At 36.2% G+C, this 22,794-nt stretch overlaps 1 protein-coding gene across 2 annotated transcripts in view; it reads right to left on the bottom strand.

Annotated features, from left to right (window-relative positions):
* NOL4 (nucleolar protein 4) overlaps nt 1-22,794 on the bottom strand; it is a 291,164-nt gene that overhangs the window by 106,758 nt on the left and 161,612 nt on the right. The window contains exons 5-6 of one of the 2 annotated variants that reach the window (XM_081801435.1): nt 5,965-6,144; nt 5,053-5,244 (exon numbers count right to left, since the gene is read on the bottom strand). In XM_081801435.1, coding sequence (XP_081657561.1) covers nt 5,053-5,244; nt 5,965-6,144 — 372 coding nt within the window. The remainder of the gene's footprint in view (nt 1-5,052; nt 5,245-5,964; nt 6,145-22,794) is intronic. The other variant, XM_081801436.1, reaches the window with a different exon arrangement.

The following is a 22,794-nucleotide window of genomic DNA, read 5'->3' as shown; positions in this document are numbered from 1 at the left end:
TTTTATAATATCTCCATTTGCTAAAGAATGAATAGCAAGTGTCACTGTAGCTTTTGCAATGCTCATTATCAGAGAAGCTTTAAATTGAAAAACAATTCCGATCTCTCTACTTTCATCTGCATTAGACAACTCGAGGCAAATGATTTAATTAGTGAAATTCCCTAAAAAAATGTACTATTTCCTAAACATTACTTCTTTTCTGATGAAAGAGTCATAAGCTCAGAAGACCAGTATCAAAATAGCTGAGGAGGGCACTATAGGATGTATTTAAAAAGAAATACTATAATAAAGAACTTCGATTATGGTATTAAAATATGGTGTTTCCATAATTAGATTTAATTTTTTTAAATTTATATCTCATTTTCCCCTAAAATAGATATCAGAGCCACCAAAGAAATATACGCTATGATCAATTAAAAAAATATAACTAGGACTTCAGATAAACTTTGGCTCTGAACTTGCTGGCAGTGGGCACAAAAGTAAACAAATTTAGTTGCATTGTTCTAGTAAAGAGAAAACAAAAAACATTCTATTTCCATAGGAGAAGCACTTTTTTTCTTGTATGACATTCTAAAAGAAGTTTCTGAAATAAGGTAATATACTATGGACATTTAGTAGCCTCATGGACAACATCCTTAACAAAATATAAAAATGTCATAGACCTATTTCTTCAAACATAGTTAATCACATGATATTTAAAAAGTAAGTAAACAAGTAATTTTCAAGACGCTAAATTTATTGAATTCAAATATCTAGGCTACCTGATCTATCTTGGTAGAGTGGCACAATTTGAGATACAGTAGGAATTATGGGCTGCAAGTGTCTTACAATGGCTCCCCGAAATACGAGTTTTATAAAAAATACAGGTAAACATGTGCAGCATGGTGAAACAGTCTCTAACAATATAAGCTCAGAACACAAAAAGAGAAATCACATCACATAACACAGACTATACTTAGGCATGGACCAATCCCACCTTGTTCATAAAGTTTTGCTTTTATGATCTTATCTGTTATACATGCTCTTTAAGATCAGAACATCTTGAAGAAACACTTTTTTTTTTCTAGAACAATCAACAGATATTCTTTAGAAAACTAGTTAAGTAATTTGAGAGTCAAAGCTGCACAAGTGAATCAGTAACAATTGGATATATTTGTCAAAGGATTAATTTAATGGCTGCTTAACTCATTCACTGGGTTCTAAAAATTTAATGAAAATTAAAACCGTACTCTGGATCAAACTTATGAGATTTTTCATAAAACATGACCTTTGATATTCAACACTGAGGATTTTATGATTTGAAAGGATTGGTAGCAGTGAGTTGGTGAAAGTGTACGAAAAGAATATAGAATATAGAATAATATAGTTATAGTTATATAAATATAGTAATACAGTTATTGTACTTAGCCCATTACAGAGACTATTTGGAGTGATGGCATGAAATTTTGGCTACTTAGGCAATCAAGATCTGTGGGCTCTTGATAATTCTAGTGAAATAAAAAAATGCTTAAACATCTACTCTAATATTTGTATACATTCAGTGAAGTCAATTAAAAGTATTTATGTTGACATGTAAATTCTTAAGGGATAATTATTATTAACCATGCATATATTTTGTCTTAATGACAGTGGGAAATTAATAAAAGTGAATGCCAACATTCTCAACTAATATATGTTGTGATGACCCACTTCTATGGGATTACCTCTTTGAATTTCTTAAAGTCAACACGAAACATAATTCAGTATTTTGTGTTTCACTCTACTTAAAGAGTCTTCTGGTTTAGACACCCCAAATAACTGGAAGAGATAAGCTTGTTGAAAGCCACTTTCATTTTATAAGATGGAATCTCCTACCAAATAATTCTACACTTATCCTAACCTATAATGGGGCACCTGGGTGGCTCAGTCAGTTAAGCATCTGCCTTTGGCTCAGGTCATGACCTCAGGGTCCTGGGATGGAGCCCTACATCCGGCTCTTTGTTCAATGGAAAGCCTGCTTCTCCTTCTGCCTCCCTCTTCCCCCTGCTTATGCTGTCAAATAAATAAATAAAAATTTAAAAACCCCAAATAATCCTACACTTAACAATTTCATTTTACAAATATAGTAAAAAATTCTTATTTCGACTTGTTGACCTGTTAAGTATTGCAGAATAATTTGTATGTAAAAACAACTACATGCTTAAAATGAGACTTTTTCTCCATGTCTACCTACATAAAACACAATAGAACAAAGGTTTTTTATTTAATGCTGTTTCAATTAAAAAAAACAACTATGGATATTACTTTATATCAAATTTTTAAAAGTGAGGGAAAAATATTCACATACAATATTTAGTTGTAATTACTATCTGCCCTAGTCATACATTTTCCTATCTGTTCTAGATAAGGATAAGTATTCAAAATGACACATAATCTTCCCCATGCCCCATGACAGTGAAGTAATACATTAAAAAAAAAAATCAAGATTCCAAGTGTCAACTGAATGGTAGATTTGTTATTTTAGAACATTCCTGTGTATAAAAAAAGCCCTAACCTATGATAAAAATTTTCATTCATGTTGTTCACTTAACATTTAATTATATTAGGCCTTATATTATTACTTAGGTATTTCACTTCCCACAACTTGTCACCTCAATGAATCGTAATATCAGGGAACATGTTATATTTCCTAAATAACTGGTTAGAAATCTCTAATATTTCTGCTTATTACTTTGTATAATGGTATGTACATTACTGAATAAATGAATAAATAAAAAATAAAAGTTAATTAAAATAGCATTTCTTTACAGTATATTTCTTTGTGATTAGTTTGTAAAACTCCTTAACTTTGAATTAGTCAATTTTTGTTCTTCTCTATGCATAGCACAGGGTATACAACAAATAGATGCCCATATTGAAGTAAATAAATACAAGCAATAGAAAAACCTGTGAAAGTTTCAAATATGCCTTAGAGAAATTAAGAATTCTACATGACGATAATTTTTCTCATAAAGAATAATTAATGGAAAATAAGAAATTTTACCAAAAAATCTCCGAATAAATATCTCCAAAAATAGAAATGCCAGATGCTGGTAAAATAAAAACCTTGGTATAGGATATCATCTTTATTGTTACTGAAAAAGAAAAGTAAATATTGTACATTGTATTCTGAATGAGACATATTTAGGTTCTATCGCAATTTTACATCAGCTGCTGAGTGTTCTGAGCCAAATGCCAGTGCTAGGACTCTAGGCTTTTATACCTGTTTAGATACCCTTTCTCTCTGTCATCTCTCTTCTATTGAGTAGGTAATAATAATTTTTAAATAATTCAGTAATGGGAGAAATAGCTTTATTTTCTTTAAGCAAACTCTCCTCTCTTATACCTCTACTGTCATAATTTAGTTTGATCAGGCACAGAAATGCCATTTTGATTTTAAAATGACTTATGCACTACCAACTCTGACTTCAATATAGTTATTATTCTGAGAAGTAAATAAGTACTTAAATGGAGTATTCTGTGATTGTTTAATACAAACAGTTTGGGAAGCTTTTATCAGATGATAGATTGAATAATATTTGAAAATATTGTCACAGTTAAGATATATTGAGTGGTTACTATGTGTCAGAAATGGTTTGCAGAACTTTACAAGTGACAACTTATGTAATTCTCACAACTTTATGAATTAGGAGTTAACACCTCTAGAAGAGGCATCTGAGTCCAGGTCGCTGAAGTAACGTGCCACACAGTTAGGACGTGGTGGATCCAGAACCCCAAACCAGGCTCTCTGGGGACTGAGCCTTGTGCTTGGTACTATCTAGGCAGACTGCCTCTCTATAAAGTCATACTGTTTTAAAGAATGTCAAAGGGGGGGCACCTGAGTGGCTCAAAGGCCTAAGCATCAGACTCTTGATTTAGGCTCAGGTCATGATCTCAGGGTCATCAGATTGAGCCCCTTGTTGGGCTCCGCACTGGGTGTGGAGCCTACTTAAGATTCTCTCTCTCCTTCTCCCTCCGCCCCTCCCCCCAGCACATGCTCTCTCTCTCTCAAAAAGAAAAAAATATTGAAGGTATTTTTAGAAGCCAGTGAAGAAGCATTGATAGTAGATAGTGGATTTATTGCTTTTGTCATTTCATTTAAATCTAAGAACCTATTTCTCCTATATGACATCTCTGAAACCTCTCCTAGCTTCACCAACACTACTCCATTACAACTAATACATGACAGGCACTGATCACGAACCAGCAGTCTTGGCTTCGATGGAGCCAAGAAAGGAAAAAAAAAAAAAAAGGCTTCAGAAAATTTCTAATACATTTCTGCTCCCATACATAAAAAAACAAAAATAAAAAAAAATACATTGTAAACATATACACTAGTTCTAGGAATAGCAATTAGTGCAAGGTGAAATAAAGTTGGAAAACCACTGATATCTGATTTCCACCCATAAATAACTAATGTCAACATAATCTCATCCATCTGTAAAGCCTAGATGAATAGAAAAGCTCATGTTACCATCCACAAGCACACAAATACACTGAGTACAACAAAGCCTTCTTTTTCACATGAGGATTTTCATTCCCTGATCTTTACTCTCAAGGCTTGCTACTTATTAACCACTGGTATGAAAACAGTATTATTTAGGTGGATCCATCCATTTCCTTTGGTTCCAGAGAAAGCCATTCTCATATACCATCTAAAGCAACAACCTGTGCTTCAGTTGAAGACTTGGTTAACCTTCTATCTGCTTCAGTAGTGACAGAAAACAAACACGAATGAGATGCTGGTTCTCATTGGTTTTTAACTCAGATCCCCCTCATTTCCTGTGACATGGTACCATGTGTGCCTGGGAGTGTTGGTCTCACCAGGTATTCCTCATTGAATAACAAAGGGGATAAATACTTCAGGAAGATGAAAAGGAGAAGGGGAAAAAAACAAACAAGCAAACAAAAACCCCTTGGACCTGACATTATGGAAAAAATAAAAAAGACACTAAGATGAAAAAAAAAATAGTGTCATGGTTTACATGTGGGATTTTGATGGAATCTAGGGCTGTGTTTTAATTCAAAACTCACCATCTCAAAACCACTTCTTTTCATCCGCCTGCAGGACTTGAGGTAAGTACGTATACGTTTTCTGGCACGCTCTTGATACTCAGGGAATTGTCGCCTGCATGAGTCAATGATAGCCTGGATCTTTTCTTTGGGCTGCTTAGAGATTGGGACCATTCGGTCCAAGTTTTCATCTACAAACAGCCTGACAAACATCTGTTGGCAAGAGGGAGACAGAGGAGAAGGGTTTGGAGGACTGCTCTCTGCTGTTCCTAGCTTCCTGTCTTGATTACCGATAGGAAAATACTCTTTTCTGCTTTATGCACTGAAGAACTTTGCAATGGAAAGCCAGAAATTTTAAGCAAACACCCTTTAAAGGCTTTCTAAATGACTGGATAAAAAAATAGAGAGAAAAAAGAGAGAGAGGCAGACAGACAGACAGACAGACAGAAAAGTATAGACTATCGTGTAGGAAAAAAAATCAGGAAATAACAGTAGACTGTGACAATTAAGCACCCCATCAAATTCTCCATTAATGATAAATGCGACTGCTACATTGTTATGCTGCACAGTGCACTAATCTCTGAAAACAATGGACTCTTTTGTCATGCATAATTAGGTAAGCCGGGAAGGCAAGAGAAATAACTGAAGACAGGCATACTCTTCCGAGGAAGAAGCGGAGGCCCCCTCATCCACTAGGTAAACATGCATACTCACACAACACAAATCCAGTTTTCAGCTCACATTTGGCTTTAAAATTCTAAACAAAACACAGCAATTCTGGTGTCTGGTTGGCAAAGAGTGTTTCATGTACTTTTTAAATCCTTCTGTAAATTAAACAGACATGTCTCTAGAAGATCCACATTTACCAGCAAGCAACAACATGAAAGTGAAGTGGTAAAAAGTAAGCCACACAGGGAGGGTGGCCGGACTCACATTAAAAGCTTTCAGCCGCTCGGCCTCAACGCCATCTGTCTCGTTCACTTTTTCAGAATCGTCGTGGTCATCGTGGTCATCTTCATCCTCATCTCCCCTGTTTAGAGACAGGTCCTCGGCACCTCGGTCTACACTCTCATTTTTGCCAGAATCGTAGCTTGAGTAGCTATGTGCAGGAGACTGAAAAGAAAGGGGCAAATTGCTGTTTTTAAATTCATCGCAGAGCATATGAATTTTGTTTTTAATTTCAATGGTTTCTCAAAAATCTTGCTGAAAGAAGTTAATCCCAGAGTTGTGGCTATTTTAATTTGAAGCAAAATTAATGAAGTTCAGATGAAAAATTCATCTCCTCAGTCACACCAGTTATATTACAAGTGCTCAATAGCTGCATGGAACATTTCTATCACTGCAGAAAGTTCTACTGGATTTAGCTTTTTGAGAGCAAAGATAGTTTCCACTCAATATACATACTTAAAAAAAAAAAAAAAAGAAAAATCAACCTGTAATCACCTTTGCGAGAGAATTATTGAATCACATATTCTTAGAAACAGAAATGACCTCAGAGGTTAGTCAATCTAATCGTATCAGTATTTTTTTAAACAGATAAGGAAACTGAGGGGAGGATATATTTAATTGATTTGCCCAACAAGGACTACACAAAATATTGATGCTAGGGGTGCTAATTATAAGACAAAGTCTTGAAAATCAGTTTTTAAATTGTCTGTGAGTCTTAGGATGGCACTGAATTTTGGTCTAGAAAAAAGGAACCAGGTTTCCTCTGAATCACGTTAAGCTTAATGCTTCCTAATGCTTAATGGAAGATGAATGCCAGCCGACACAGTTCTCACAAACTTCGATAACTGTGTTCAAGACTAACCATGGGTCCTGCAGTGGTATCTCCTACTTCTTTGTCCATACAGCACCTTTGCCTTTCAGAAACAGCCTCTGCTCCCCTAGGTGAGAGTGCCAATCCCTGGGCAGCAACCTTCTCTATTCCAGCTGTGCCCCAACTTTACCTCCGGGTAACTGAAATCAAGTTGAATCCAGCAAGGCTAAGCAGGATAGACTCCTAATAACATCATCTGAGATTATAGATTCAACTGTGCCTGAAATTAATCCGTCAGCTGTGTGATACTCTACCTCTTCTACACCCCATCCCCTTTCATTTTCTCTTTGCTTAAATCTTAAATAACAGTAGACTGTGTCTGGAGTGGTACAGAAATCAATCAGGGTAAGGCCAGATTAACAACCCAAATTTCACATATGAGAACTTAGATACATAGGTGACCTCAGTGAAATGGATAATATCTCTAAACAGCAGCAGCATCCTCAAATCAAAGAAGTAAAATGCTTTTGAAAGAACCTCACAACGGGAAATTTTAAATCAGCAGTGTTCAAAAATGCCTATGTGCGATAACATATGTGTAGTGTGTTGTAAGGGTCACGATAATATATTATTACTGCATAATCAGAGGAAGAATAATAAAAGTAGAATAGACATAAAAAATAAAGTTAAAATTTAAAAAGCAACATATTTTATATTACTGTAATATTATAGTATTTCAAATTATTAGGAAGGTAGATTTACCTTAAAAAATGTAAGGCAAATATTCCGTAGGTTTGAAAAATATATCATATATATATTTTTAATGACAATGTGCAACATTTTTAAAAATGTTACAATACACTGAATGCAAATATGCTGGGCTAATATATTCTTTCCACATGCCACGTGAAATACACAACCTAGCCATCTGCTATAAACAGAACCATTTGGAATGACATTGTTTTACACCTCTACTCCCTCTAGATAAAGAAGACCCAGTCTTACAGATCTGGGAATATTGAGAATCTAAATCCAAAACATAATCAATTTTTCCTTCTGTAATATAAACTGAAATTTGTATAACTCTGAATCCAGTTTCTCAGCTGCAGTGTCATTTCCTGCCTCTTTCACTGTTAAAAATACTATTAACTGGCTTTCAAGGCCAATCCAAGTAAATTCAATTTCCACCAAGATTCCCTCTTCTTTCTCAATCTCCTTCAATGTTTCTCTAAACTGTGAAGTCTTTTTTTTTTTTTTTTTAGAGATTTTATTTATTTATTTGACAGAGAGAGACACAGCGAGAGAGGGAACACAAGCAGGGGAAGCAGGAGAGGGAGAAACAGGCTTCCCGCGGAGCAGGGAGCCCGATGCGGGACTCGATCCCAGGACCCTGGGATCATGACTTGAGCTGAAGGCAGACGCTTAACGACTGAGCCACCCAGGCGCCCCTAAACTGTGAAGTCTTAATATACTATGACATTTGACACAGAATTAAACACTATCATTGTTCTCTACTTCTCATGTTAATTTGCATTTTCTTTCAAGCTAGACTGAGATAGGAATCAACACATGACCTCTACTTCTTCTCTCACAGCAACAAAGAAATGTTCTCTACAGAAATAGCATTTAAGACTGTCAGCAGTGTCCCATTTTCTACAAAATGATTTGGTCTTAAAAAATGGGGGATGAAGGGGCGCCTGGGTGGCTCAGTTGGTTAAGCGACTGCCTTCGGCTCAGGTCATGATCCTGGAGTCCCTGGATCGAGTCCCGCATCGGGCTCCCAGCTCAGCGAGGAGCCTGCTTCTCCCTCTAACCCTCCCCCTCTCATGTACTCTCTCTCATTCTTGCTCTCTAATAAATAAATCAGTCTTTAAAAAAAAATGGGGGATGAAGCCAAGTCACAGATCAGGAGAAAATATTTACAAAAGGCACCTCTGATAAAGGACTGTTAGCCAAAATACACAAAAGAACACTACAAACTAAATAAGAAAGCAAACAACCTGATTAAAATATGGGCCCCAAACCTTAAGAGATAACTCACCAAAAGAGATAAACAGATGGCAAATAGACTTTTCAAAGAAGCTCCACATCATATGTCATCAGGGAAATGCAAATTAAAACAACAATGAGATACGACTATACACCTATTAGAATGGCCAAAATCTGGAACATCAACATCAACATCAAATGCTGGTGAGGATGTGGAACAACAGGAACTCACTCACTGCTGATGGGAATGCAAAATGGTACAACCACTTTGGAAGACAGTTTGGCAGTTCCTTACAAAACTAAACATACTCTTACCATATGAACCAACAGTCATGCTCCTTGGTATTTATCCTAGGAGTTAAAAACTTATGTCTACACAAAAAAACTGCACGGGGATGTTTATAGCAGCTTTATTCAGAATTGCTAAAACAAATGCAATCAAGATGTGCTTCAGTATGTGAATGGATGCATAAACTGTGGTACATCCAGATCAGGGAATATTATTCAATACTAAAAAGAGATGAGCTAATTGAGACGTGAAGGAACACCAAATGCCTGTCACTAAGTGAAAGAATCCAATCTGAAAAGACTACATGTTGTATGATTTGAGCTACAAAACATTTTGGAAAAAGCAGAACCATGAACAGTTAAAAGATCATTGGTTGCCAGGGGTTGTGGGGGGTAGGGAAGGAATAAGTGGAGCACAGAGGATTTCTAGGGCCCTGAGACTACTCTATATGATACTATAATTGTACATACATGTCATTATATATTTGTACAAACCCATAGAATGTACAACACCATAACTCCTAATATAAACCATGGACTTTGGATGTTTATAGTTTGTCAATGTGGGTTCATCAGTTATAACAAACGTACCACTCTGGTAAGTGATGTTGATAATGAGGGACGCTATACACGCATAGGGCCCGGGGGTGTATGGAAATCTCTGCATCTTCTCAATTTTGTTGTGAACTTAAAACTGCTCTAAAAAATAAAGTCCTTTTTTTAGAAAATGGGGAATATGGGTATTGGGATGATAATCTAGAATCAAGTCATAAAAATTACTATAGTCTTTTAACATCCCACATAAAATATTGCAGTCTCTACACCATAAACCTACTTTACTTTATTAAGAACTTTGGATGACCATACTCTAAGAAGCCTTAATTTCAGGAGCAGTTATTTTCATATTCCAGATATAAATTGAAAAAATCCAAATTAAATCTTTTTCTTAAAGATTTTATTTATTTGACAGTGAGAGAGTGCACAAGCAGGGGGAGAGGCAGAGGGAGAGGGAGAAGCAGGCTCCCTAACAAGCAAAGAGTCTGATGCGTGCTTGCATCCCAGGACCCTGAGATCGTGACCTGAGCTGAAGGCAGATGCTTAACTGACTGAGCCACCCAGGTGCCCCCAGATCAAATCTTAAAAAAACCAAAATGTTAAGGAATCACCACTTAGGCCCTATAGAAGATGCAAACTTGCTTATTCTCATAACACACGTGTTAGTTCATGGGGCCAAAGGTATATCTTCGCCTTGATTACATATTCCATTTTTTCCTCTTGAGATAACCTGTGGCTCTCCTTAGCAAAGACTTCTTGAAAAATACATTTGCACTTCTATTTTCTCACGTTTTTACCACCCTAATAGAACTGCCAGCTCTGGACCTAGGAAACCTCACTTCCGCACCCTAGAAAGAAAGCTTAATCTGTTTGCTTACTCTGTGGTCAGAGCATAGAATGGCTCAGAGAGCAAGACCATCCATAGTGCTTGATAGGAGAACCAGCTGAGGCTAGAGGGGCAATTTGTGATATATACAGCCAAGGGAAATAAAAACAAACCTGTCATTTCTTTATCATGCCCTAAATAAGGTAAGACTCTCATGAATTGAGCGGCAGGCATCCATGCTTTCATAATAGCCTGTATGTAGCCCTGTCACAGCACTGATCATGAAATACTATACAAGTTAGCTTATATGTCCATCTTCCACACAGTCTAAGAGTTACTTGATGTTGGGGTCACTCAGAGACTATGCCTTTTCCACCCTTAAAAGCTTGCACAATGTCAAGCACATAGTGGGAATAAGGTAATAAATGTTTTCTGAATAAGTGATTGCTTACACGTTAGAGTTGTACAGAAGATAATTTGATTTAATTTTTAAATTGCAATTTAAAAATTTATTTGCCAGTTACTTCTTTTTTAATTGAGTTATAATTGACAAACAACATTATATTAGTTTCAGGTATATAATAATGATTTGATATTGTAGGAGTTCTTGTATATTTTGGATCATAACCTCTTATTGAATATAACATTTGCAAGTTATGTTCTCCTGTTCATTGGTTTCCTTCACTGTGCAAAAGCTTTTTAGTTTGAGGTAGTTCCATTTGTTTACTTTTGCTTTTGTTGCTTTCGCTTTTGATGTCAAATCCAAAAATCATCACCAACACAGACATCAAGGAAATTACCGCCTATATTTTCTTTTGGGGTTTCACTTCAAGTCTTTAAAACATTTTAAGTTCATTTCGGTACTTGGTGTTAGGTAGTAACTTAGTTTTATTCTTTTGCATGCAGCTGTCCAATTTTCCTAACATTGTTTATTGAAGACACTGTCATTCCCCATGGTCTATTCTTGGCTTTGTCATAAATTAGTTGACCATATAGGTGTGGGTTTATTTCTGGTCTTTCTGTTGTGTTCCACTGACCTATGTGTCTGTTTTTATGCCAATACTATATAGTTTTAATTAATATAGTTTCGTAATACATACTGAAATCAGGGAACATGATGCTTCCAGCTTTGTTTTTCTTTGTCAAGATTGCATTGGCTATTTAGGGTTTTTTGTGGGCCCATACAAATTTTAGGATTATTTGTCCTACTTCTATGAAAAATGCCATTGGAATTTTCATGTGTCTAAATAAATTTTATTTATTTGATAAGACTGCATTGAATCTCTAGATTACTTGGGATAGTAATATTATTTCTTCCAATCAATCAACATGGAATATCTTTCCATTTGTTTGTATCAGTTTTAATTTCTTTCGTCAATGTCTTACACTTTTCAGTGCATAGGTCTTTCACCTCCTTGGTTAAGCTCATTCCTAGGTAGTTTTTAATGAGATAGTTTTCTTCATTTCTCTGATAGTTATTATTAATGTATAGAAATAATTTTTTAATTGAAGTATAGTTGAAGCACAACAGATTTCTGTATATTGATTTGGTATTTTGTAACTTTACTGAATTCAGTCAGCTTTTAAAAATATATTACTGATTACTTAATATATTGGGCAATCTTAGAATCATTAAAAATATGAGCAGTCTAGAAGCAATGGTTTTCAAAGAGTGCTTGCTATATCAGCAGTAACTGCATCTCCTGGGAACTTATTATAAATACAAACTATTGGATCGCATCCAAGACCACCTGAGTCAGACACCTTGGGGCTAGACCCAGCAATCTACGTTTTCACATGCCCTCCAGGGTATTCTAATGCTCTCTCAAATTTGAAAAACACTAGCCCAGAGTTAACTTCCATTTACAAGAAATAAGGCAGAGAGAATAACAAGTTAAATGACACCAGAGAAAGCAAAGAGACAAACCCAAAATATGAGACATTATATAGGACAACTGACTTTGGTTCTTCAATAAGTGACACCAGAAAAACAAGTGACACATTAGAAGAGATTTAAGAGGTGTACAGACATATCTTTTTTTATGGAATTTTACAGATATTTGGGGTTGGTTTTTTGGGAGGGAGGGCAGTTCAAATTGAAGGTTTTGGCAACCCTGTGTCAAGCAACTCTATCAGCACCATTTTTCCAACAGCATTAAGCTCACTTTGTGTCTCTGTGTCACACTTGGTAATGCTTACACTATTTCAACTTTTTTCTTATTATAATTGTTATGGTGACTTGCGATCAGTGATCTCTGATGTTACTATTGTAATTGTTTTGGAGCATTGCAAACCATGCCCATAAAAGACAGTGAACTTGAGAAAGTGTTTGTGTTTTGACTGCTCCACTGACCAGCTGTTCCCCCATCTCTGTCCCTCTCCTCAGGCCTTCCTATTACCTAAGATAACAACAAAATTGAAATCAGGGCAATTAATAAACTTCTAATGGCCTCTAAATGTCAAGTGAGTCACATGTCTCTCACTTTAAATCAAAAGCTAGAAATGATTAAGCTTAGTGAGGAAAGCATATAAAAAATGGAGACAGGCCAAAAGTGAGGCCTCTTGTGCCACCAAATTGTGAATGCAAAGGAAAAGTTCTTGAAGGAAATTAAAAGTGCTATTCCAGGGAACACATGAATAATAAGAGAGTGAAACAATCATATTGCTGATATGGAGATAGTTTTAGTAGTCTGTAGAGAAGATCAAACCAGCCACAACTTTCTCTTAAGCCAAAGACTAATCCAGAGCAAGGCCCTAACTCTAAATAAAATTTATTTAGACACATGAAAATTCCAATGGCATTGACGCTAGCAGAGAGTGGTTTATGAGGTTTAAGGAAAGAAGCTGTCTCCCTAACATCAAAGTGCAAGGTGAAGCAGCAAGTGCTGATGTAGAAGCTGCAGCAAATTATCCAGATGATCTAGCTAAGATAATAAAGGGGGCTACACTAAATAACAAATTTTAAATATAAGAAGTAACAGCCTTATATTAGAAGAAGATGCTATCTAGGATTTTCATAGCTAGAGAGAAGTCAATGCCTGGCTTCAAAACTTCAAAGGACAGACTGACTCTCTTGTTAGGAGTTAATGCAGCTGGTGACTAAGTTGAAGCTAATGCCTACTGACCATTAAGAAAATCCTAGGGTCCTTAAGAATTATGCCAAATCCATTCTACCTTTGCTTTATAAATGGAAAAACAAAACCTTGATGACAGCACATTTGTTTACATCATGGTTGACTGAACATTTTGAGCCCAATGTTGAGACTTAGAAAAAACAAAAGATTCCTTTCAAAACATTACTATTCATTGACAATGCACCTAGTCACTTCATCTCTCGTGGAGATGTACAATAAAATCAATGGTTTTATGCCTGCTAACACAACATCCATCCTGGAGCCCACAGATCAAGAAGTCATTTTGAATTTCAAGTCTTATTTAAGAAATACATCTCATAAAGTTAAATTTCCATATACAGCAATTCTTATGATGGATCTGAGCAAAATAAATTGAAAACCTTCTGGAAAGGATTCACCATTCTAGATGCCATTCAGAACATTTGTGATTCATAGGAAAAGGTTAAAATATCAACATTAACAGGATTTTATAAGAAGTTGATTCCAGGGTGCGTGAATGACTCAGTCAGTTAAGCATCCAACTCTTGATTTCAGCTCAGGTCATGATCTCAGGGTCAGGAGATCAAGCCCCGCATTGGGCTCCATGCTCATTGCAGAGTCTGCTTGAGATTACCTCTCCCTCTGCCTCTGCCCACCCTGCTTTCGCTCTCTCTCTCAAATAAATAAATAAATAAAATCTATAAAAAGAAAAAAAAATGTTGTTTCCAGTCCTCATAAAGGACTTTGAGAGATTCAAGACTTCAGTGGAGGAAATAACTGCAGATGTGGTAGAAATAACTAGAGAACTAGAATTAGAAGTGGAAACTGAAGACAAGACTGAATTGCTGTAATCTCATGATAAAACTTGAATGGATGAGGAGTTGCTTCTTATGGATGAGCAAAGACAGTAGTTTCTTGAGATGGAATCTACTCCTAGTGAAGACACTGTGAAGACTGTTGACATGACAACAAAGGATTTAGATTGTTAAAAAAAAAAAAAAAAACCCAGTTGATAAAGTACTGATGGGTTTGAGGATGGACTCCAATTTTGAAAGAAGTTCTCTGGGTCAAATGCTATCAAACAGCACTGCATGTGAGATAAATTGTTTGTAAAAGGAAGAGTCCAATTGGTAAACTTCACTGTTGTCTTATTTTAAGAAATTGCTACAGACACCCCAACCTTCAGTATCCACCACCGTGATCAGTCAGCAGCTACCAACATTAAGGCAAGACCATTTACCAACAAAAAAATTATGACTCACTAAAAGCTCAGATGATGGTTAGCATCTTTTAGCAATGAAGTGTTCTTTCATTAAAATATGTACACTGTTTTTTAGACAATGCTATTGCACACTTAATAGACTATAGTATATTGTAAACATAACTTTTATATACACTGGGAAACCAAAAAATTCTTTTGATTAGTTTTATTGTGATATTCACTTTATTGTGATTTTCACTTTATTGTGGTTTTCCGAAACTGAACCCATAATGTGTCTGAGGTTGTGCCTATAATAAAATTAAATGTGTTGACCTTGCTTGTATCAGATTCAAATAAACTCAATACAAAATGTCAATTTTGAAAAAAATTGGGGAATATTTGACTATAGATGGGGGTATTACATGATAACATCGAATTCTTATTAATTTTGCTAAATGTAAGACCTAACATTTGGTTAAGTAAATATTTATGTAAGAAAATGCTCACATTTGTTAGAAATACAAATTGAGATGTAAGAGACGAAATGACATGGGTATCTGGGATTTGCTTTAAAATACTACAGAAAAAAGGAAAAATGTGAAAAAGTGTGGAAAGTCTTAATTACTGTTGAATTTGGCTGATAGATAATAGTTCTGTGTATTATTTTCTCTATTTTTCAATACATATTAAACTTCCAAAATAAATTTTAAAATTTATAAGATTTATGATTCGTTTGGTGAGTTTCCTCCATTTCAGATATTTTACATAACAGTAATTTATTCAACAATTACAGAATCATTAATCCATGCTTAGAGCTGCATTCTAGGCTCATAGGATAGATCTGATCCAAGTTTCTTAAGTCCTTAAAGTTATAAAATTTGGAGATGGGCCTCACTTATTTGAAAAATTAGATACAAAAGAGATTTAATAAGAGTAAAATCACAAATTATGAGATGCTGAAAGCTTATAAATGCTACAATCACAAAATATAGGAAAATAATATTTTAAAAATTAAGTAACTCCCTGGCACATCTCTATAATACTGTTTTCTTTTCATATTTCTTGGCATGCTCTTTGATTGCTTCTTCATATGACAATGATTTTGTATTATCATCTATTGAGAATAGAAAAGTGATTCAGTCTTTAGCCTGTCTGATGGAAATGTGTCTTTTACCGTTGATAGTTTAGAAACTTTCCTTTGCTCTTCAAATTAATTATTGCCAATATCATGTAATTGTTACATTGTTTTCTGTTGAGGAAACCCTTAATCAAGTTCTTTTCATGTCTAACCTATGAATTTTTAGGGCATTTCAAGTTTTCCTGTGAAGTGAATGATTGTCTTCATTAAAGTGGCATTTTATGAGATTATGTCTTCTTAATATTGGTATATTCTGTCAAATTCAATATGAAATTTAAATCTTCCCCCATTGTGTTAATATAATTCATTCCTCATCATTAATTGTATTTTTCTTACTCCTAAATACTGCCTTTAGTAAGATCTGAAAATTTTTATTACAAGTCCGTTACTTCTCAGTGTCAGAACGTCTATTGATGTCCCTTCTCTTTTGTTTTTCATATTCCATTAATATTTTATCTGAGTTTTCTTTCAATCATTTATTAAATATAAAGAAAACAAAATGATATAGTATTCATATATTTCAAATTAGGCATTTGTAATTTCTCACTTGTTTTGTCAAAAAGATTTTCCCACCCGGTAGCTGAAATGTCATATTTCACAAGACATCTCTGTATTATTACTTACAATTGCATGCAAATCTGCAATTATCCATTTATATAACCATGGATTGGTATTTGTTATTTTGTTTATTGATTTACCATTGTGTAAATGTTTTCCAATGATTGAGATTAATCTTAAACAGTTTTTGGATAAATAAGTCACAGTTGACATTTCATCTTGACATTGTCCAATAATGAACCAAATTTAAAAATTACTTTGAAAATTCTCATGAAATTTTAGCTATTTCAATATCATTCCTTTTCATCATAACCTCTGAAAGGTAATCTCTCACTTAATAATTTTAAAACTAAAGCTACTTCTTTGGTACTTCAAAATAATACAAGTTTTTCAAGCCTGTTCTTCAAGATGTATGTTGGCTAGCACAGTGGTTCTCTCAATTGGCATGCACTAGTATCACCTGAGGTCAGCCTGGCAAGGAGGACTATCACAGATAAGAGGTCCCCCTGGAGGAGTCAGGGAATTAATCCCTATATTGGTCATCCCTAGCACGGGGGATCTGCACCAGGATAACAAAACCCCAGAAAGTCTGGCTTTGAAGAACAGTGGGGCTTAACTCTGGAAGCTTTAAAAATCAGGGGTGCTTAACTCCAGGAGAACTGGATGACTATAAGAAATGAAGACTCCACTACTCTGCTTGTAAAGGGAAGCATGCTATCTCACTCATTCCTAGACACAGCACAGTGGCAGCAGTTTGAAAAGTGACTGGATTGTACATGACGATTTATTGACTAACTTTAGGCATGCATTGGGAAGGTAGGGAACTTTAGGAACTTTCTCCAGAATGAAAGTACTGGCAGATACCATTTTTCTTGCCTCTTTTAGCCTAACTGGCAGATGCGAGTGGAAGGTAGTTTTGACACTCTCCATCTACTTGGCTTATATTCTTTGAAACTGCCCCACCCAACATGCCCAGCTGGCAAGTACCCCTCCAAAGGAGCCTCTCACCCACCATACCTGGCAGGCAGCTTCAGTGGGGACCAGAGTCCTCCCAGAGTCACTACTGTCATGCCACATCCAGCAGGTAGTCCTGGCCAGGACTGAAACACCTCCAAAGTAACTCCTACCCCAGTGATGGGGGAGTGGGGAAGAGGCAGTCCTGACCACCAGCACACCCACAACAGTTGTGGCTTGGTTTCTCACCAAGCTGCACGAGGGGCTAACTGTATCCACCAGCCTGCCCACATCATCTATAGCTGGGCTTCTCAGCCAGCCATACTGGGGCCAGGCCTGCCCAGCAGTGTCCCCACAGTACTTACAGCTGGTCATTGCAACCAGCTACACTGGAAGTGAGCCCTTCTCATCAGCATAGCCATAACAGGAGGGTGCACACAGCTCATATAAAGGACACCCCTGGAGCACCTGGTTCTGGTGACCAGACGACATTGCATTATGGGCCCCATAAGATACCTTCTACATAAGTCTACTACTTTTAAGACCAGGAGCTATTGATATAGATGACCTACTTAATACATAAAAACAAACACAGAAAGTCAGACAAAATTAGGAGACAGAACACATGTTCTGAACAAACAAAACCAAGACAAAACCTTAGAAAAAATAACTAAAATGGAGATAAGCAGTCTGACTCATAATGATTTTAAAGTAATGGTCATAACGATGCTCACCAGACTTAAAAATGGATGAACTCAATGAAAACATCAGCAAAAAGATAGGAAATATAAGAAAGAACCAATCAGAGCTGAAGATTACAACAAATGAAATGAAAAATACACTAGAGGAAGTCAACAGCAGATTAGAGGAAGCAGAAGAATGGACCATCAATCTGGAAGATAGGGTAGTAGAAATCATCCAAAAAAAAAAAAATTAAAAATGAGGACAGGTTAAGGGGCCTCTGGGACAATATCAAGCATATTAACATTCACATTATAGGGGTTGCAGAAGGAGAAGAGAGAATGGAGCAGAAAACTTACATGAAGAAATAATAGCTGAAAACTTCCCTAACCTGGGAAAGGAAACAGATGTCCTGGTTCAGGAAGCATGGAGAGCCCCAAAAAAGATGAACACAAAGTGGCCCACACCAAGACACATAATAATTAAAATGTCAAAAACTAAAAATAGAGAATCTTAAAAGCAGTAAGAGAAAAGCACATAGTTACATAACAAGAGAAACCTTATAAGACTATTACAGCTGATTTTTCAGCAGAAACTTTACAGGCTAGACAGGAATGGCAGGATAAACTCAAAGTGCTAAAGGAACAAAACAAAACAAACAAACAAAACAACAAAAAACAAACAAACAAAAAATAAAATCAAGAATACTCTACCTAGCAGCTATCATTAAGAATTGAAAGGGGGATAACGAGTTTCCCAGACTGGGGGGAAAAAAAAATTATTAATGCAGTTCATCACCACCAAGCCTTAAAAGAAAGGTTAAAGAGACTTCTTTCAGTGGAAAAGGCCATAAGTACAAGTAAAAAAAAAAAAAAAAGGAAAGGAAAATATTTCACTGGTAAAAGCAGACATATAGTAAAGGTAGTAGATTAATCACATATAAAGCTAGTATAAAGGTTAAAAGACAAAGGTAGTAAAATCAATTATATCTACAAAAATTAGTTAAGGGATACACAAAATAAATATGACATCATATATATAGAATGTAGGAAGGGGAGAGAGTAAGAATGTAGTATATAGAGAACGTATTTGAACTTAAATGACCATTGACATAATATAGACTACTATATACATACACTGTTATATATGAACCTATTGCTATATACATATGTTTTTATATATGAACCTAACGGTAACCACAAACCAAAAACCTGTAATAGACACACAAAAAAAATAAAGGAATCTAAGCATAAGACTAAAGAGAGTTATCAAATCACAGGGGAAGAAAACAAGAGAAGGAGAAAGGAACAGAGAAGAATTACAAAAACAACTAAGAAAATGACAATAAGTACATACCTATTAACAATTACTTTAAATGTAAATGGACTAAATGTTTCAATCAAAAACATAGGGTGACTGAATAGACAAAAAAAAAAAAAAGAGGTCAGGTAGTAATACTTATGTTAAACCAAATAGACTTTAAAACAAAGATTGCAATAAGAGGCAAAGAAGGGCATTACATAATCACAAAGGGATCAATCCAAAAGGAGGACATAACCTTTTAAGTGTCTGTGCACCCATGTAGGAGCACCTAAATATATAAAGCAAATATTAGAGATATAAAGGGAGAAACTCACAGTAATACAAAAATAGTAGGGATTTTAACATCCCACTTACATCAATGGATAGATCATCCAGACAGAAAATCAATAAGGCAAGAGTTATTTTGAATGACACATTAGACGATGGACTTAATAGATTACAGAAGTTTCTATCAAAATGGACAGAACATACATTCATCTCAACTGCACATGAAACATTCTCCAGGATAGATCACGTTAGGCCACAAAACGAGTCTTAATAAATTTTAAAAGACTGAAATCAAATCAAGCATCATTTTTACCCAAATGGCATGAAACTAGAAATCAATCACAAGGAAAAAAAGATGGAAAAAACAAAACTACATGGAGGCTAAATAACATGCTACTAAATAACCAATAAGTCGATGGAGAAATCAAAGAATAAATATCAAAAAAAATTTGGGGGTGCCTGGGTCGCTCAGTCATTAAGCTTCTGCCTTTGGCTCAGGTCATGATCCCAGGGTCCAGGGATCGAGCCCTACACCAGGCTCCCTGCTCAGCAGGAAGCCTGCTTCCCCCCCCCCCCACTCCCCCTGCTTTTGTTCCTTCTTTTGCTATGTCTCTCTCTGTCAAATAAATAAATAAAATCTTTAAAAGAAATATCTTGGGACAAAAGCAAATGCAAACCACACAACAAAATCTTTGGGATGCAGCAAAAACAGTTCTAAGAAGTTTTGTTTCTTAAAACCCACCTCAAGAAACAACAATAACAAAAATCTCAAACAATTTAACCTTACACCTAAAGGAAAAAGAACAAAAACAAAGTTTTTAGGAGAATGAAAAAATAAGAGAGAATGAAGCAGAATTAAATGAAATAGAGACTAAAAGAATAGAAATGAACAATGGTTCTTTGGAAAGATAAAATGCACAAACTTTTAACCAGACTTATTAAGAAAAGAGAAGACTCAAAATCACAAATGAAAGAGAAGTTACAACCAACACCACAGAAATACAGAGGATTACATAAAACTACTTCAAAAAATTATATGCCAACAAATTATACAATGTAGAAGAAATAGATAAGTTCCTAAAAACATTCAATCTTCCTAGACTGGATCAGTAAGAAATAGAAAATCTAAACAGATGGATTACTGATTCACTTGTGTTAGTAGTAATAGGAAACTCCCAACAAACTTAAAACCAAGATGGCTTTATAGGTGAATTCTACCAAACATTTAAGGGAGAGTTAATAACGACCTTCCTCAGGTGGGAGGAGCTAAGATGGTGTAGTAGGAGCACCCTAGGCTTGCTCATCCCTCAAACACAGCTAGATAAATATCAAATCATTCTGAATACCCATGAAATTGATCTGAGGACTGACAGAACAAACTGCACAACAAGAGGAGGAGAAGAGGCCACATTGTGGAAGGTAGGAGGTGCAGAGACATGGTTTGGGGGAGAAATGGATCAATCACAGGTACTGTAGAGGGGAGAGGGCCCTGGTTGGAGAGAGAGAGAGAGAAGAATACACAGGAAATTACACAAGGAAAACACTGGAAAAACAAGGGGGCTGACTTTCATGAGTTTTTGCAACCAGTGGGGCTCAGAGACTGTATTTTAGAGGTCCAGAGCATGGCTGGTATAGAGCACTGAGGGGACTACAATGATCTGAGGATCACCTAAGACACACTGGGAGAGATGGTTCCCCCTTCATGGAGAGCATCTGAAAGAGATGGCATTGCCTCTCCAGGGAAAAAGGACGTGGCAGGTGCCATTTCCCTCCCCCATCCCTCAGCATAGGTGCAGAGACACCTGCTGAGGGTGGTTAACCTGAACACCACTGGCTCTTTACTGGGCTTTACTGCAAAACCCATGATATTGCACTCTGATGTGAGTGCACTTCTGGGTCAAACTTGAATCAGTCCTGATGTGGTAAGACTGTCCTCCAGAAGACCAGCATAGTCTCACCACACCAGGTCCTTAAAGTTTGGAGTTTTAAAACTCAGCAGGCCTGGCTGGGATGGAGACCAAAGTGACTGCACTGCTCCAGGCAGGCAAGTAATCTTGACAGACAGTGTGAAGGCAGTGATCTGAAGGACGTCTGGGACACCAGAGGGAAAATTGTTCACTCTTCTGGGAGAGCTTCCCTGATAGCGGCAAGTGCGAACTCCCCTCTCCAGGGATTAAGGAGCTGGCTGGTGCCATTTCCCTCCCCTGCCCCCTTCCTGAAGTGTCAGACCCTGGACAATATGTGACCGCTTCTTCATAAAACCATTACTTTCAGGAGCAGCAAACCTAACAGGCTTTTGTAACACAGAGAAGAAAATAGAGACCTAGACAAAATGCCAAGATGGAGGAATTCATCCCAAAAGAAAAAAACAAGAAAAGGTCACAGCCAGGGATCTAATCGAAACATATATAAGTAATATGCCTGATCCAGAATTTAAAGCAACAATCATAAGGATACTAACTAGGCTTGAGAAGAGCAAAGAAAACATGAGTGAGTCCCTTACCACAGAGATGAAAGAGCTAAAAACTAACCAGGCCAAAATGAAAAATTCAATAACCGAGATTCGAAACTGACTGGATATAATGATCACAAGGATGGTAGAAGCAGAGGAATGAATAAGGGATATAGAAGATAAAATTATGAGGAAGAAATAAGGGTACACAAAAGAAGGAAAGAAAAATCTTGGAATATGAGTGTGGACTTAGGGAACTAAGTGACTCCATAAAGCATAGTATCATCATATCTTAGGAGTCTCAGAAGAAGAGAGGGTAAAAGGGGCAAAAGGTTTATTTGAGGAAATTATAGCTAAAAACTTTCCTAATCTGGGGAAGGAAACAGACATCCAAATCCAGGAGGTACAGAGAACTCCCATCAAAATCAACAAAGCAGGCCAACACAAAGATATAATATAGTTAAATTTGCAAGACACAGAGATAAAGAAAAAAAATCCTAAAAGTTGCAAGACAGTCACAACAGTCAGAATGGCTAAAATTAACAAGTCAGGAAATGACAGATGTTGGCAGGGATGCGGAGAAAGGGGAACCCTCCTACGCTGTTGGTGGGAATGCAAGCTGGTGTAGCCACTCTGGAAAACAGTATGGAGGTTCCTCA

Source organism: Leptonychotes weddellii, chromosome 13 (genome assembly GCF_054177405.1).
Source record: "Leptonychotes weddellii isolate Sample4059 chromosome 13, ASM5417740v2, whole genome shotgun sequence".
Classification (NCBI taxonomy): Eukaryota; Metazoa; Chordata; class Mammalia; order Carnivora; family Phocidae; genus Leptonychotes; species Leptonychotes weddellii.
This window is presented reverse-complemented; position numbering and strand designations above follow the sequence as displayed.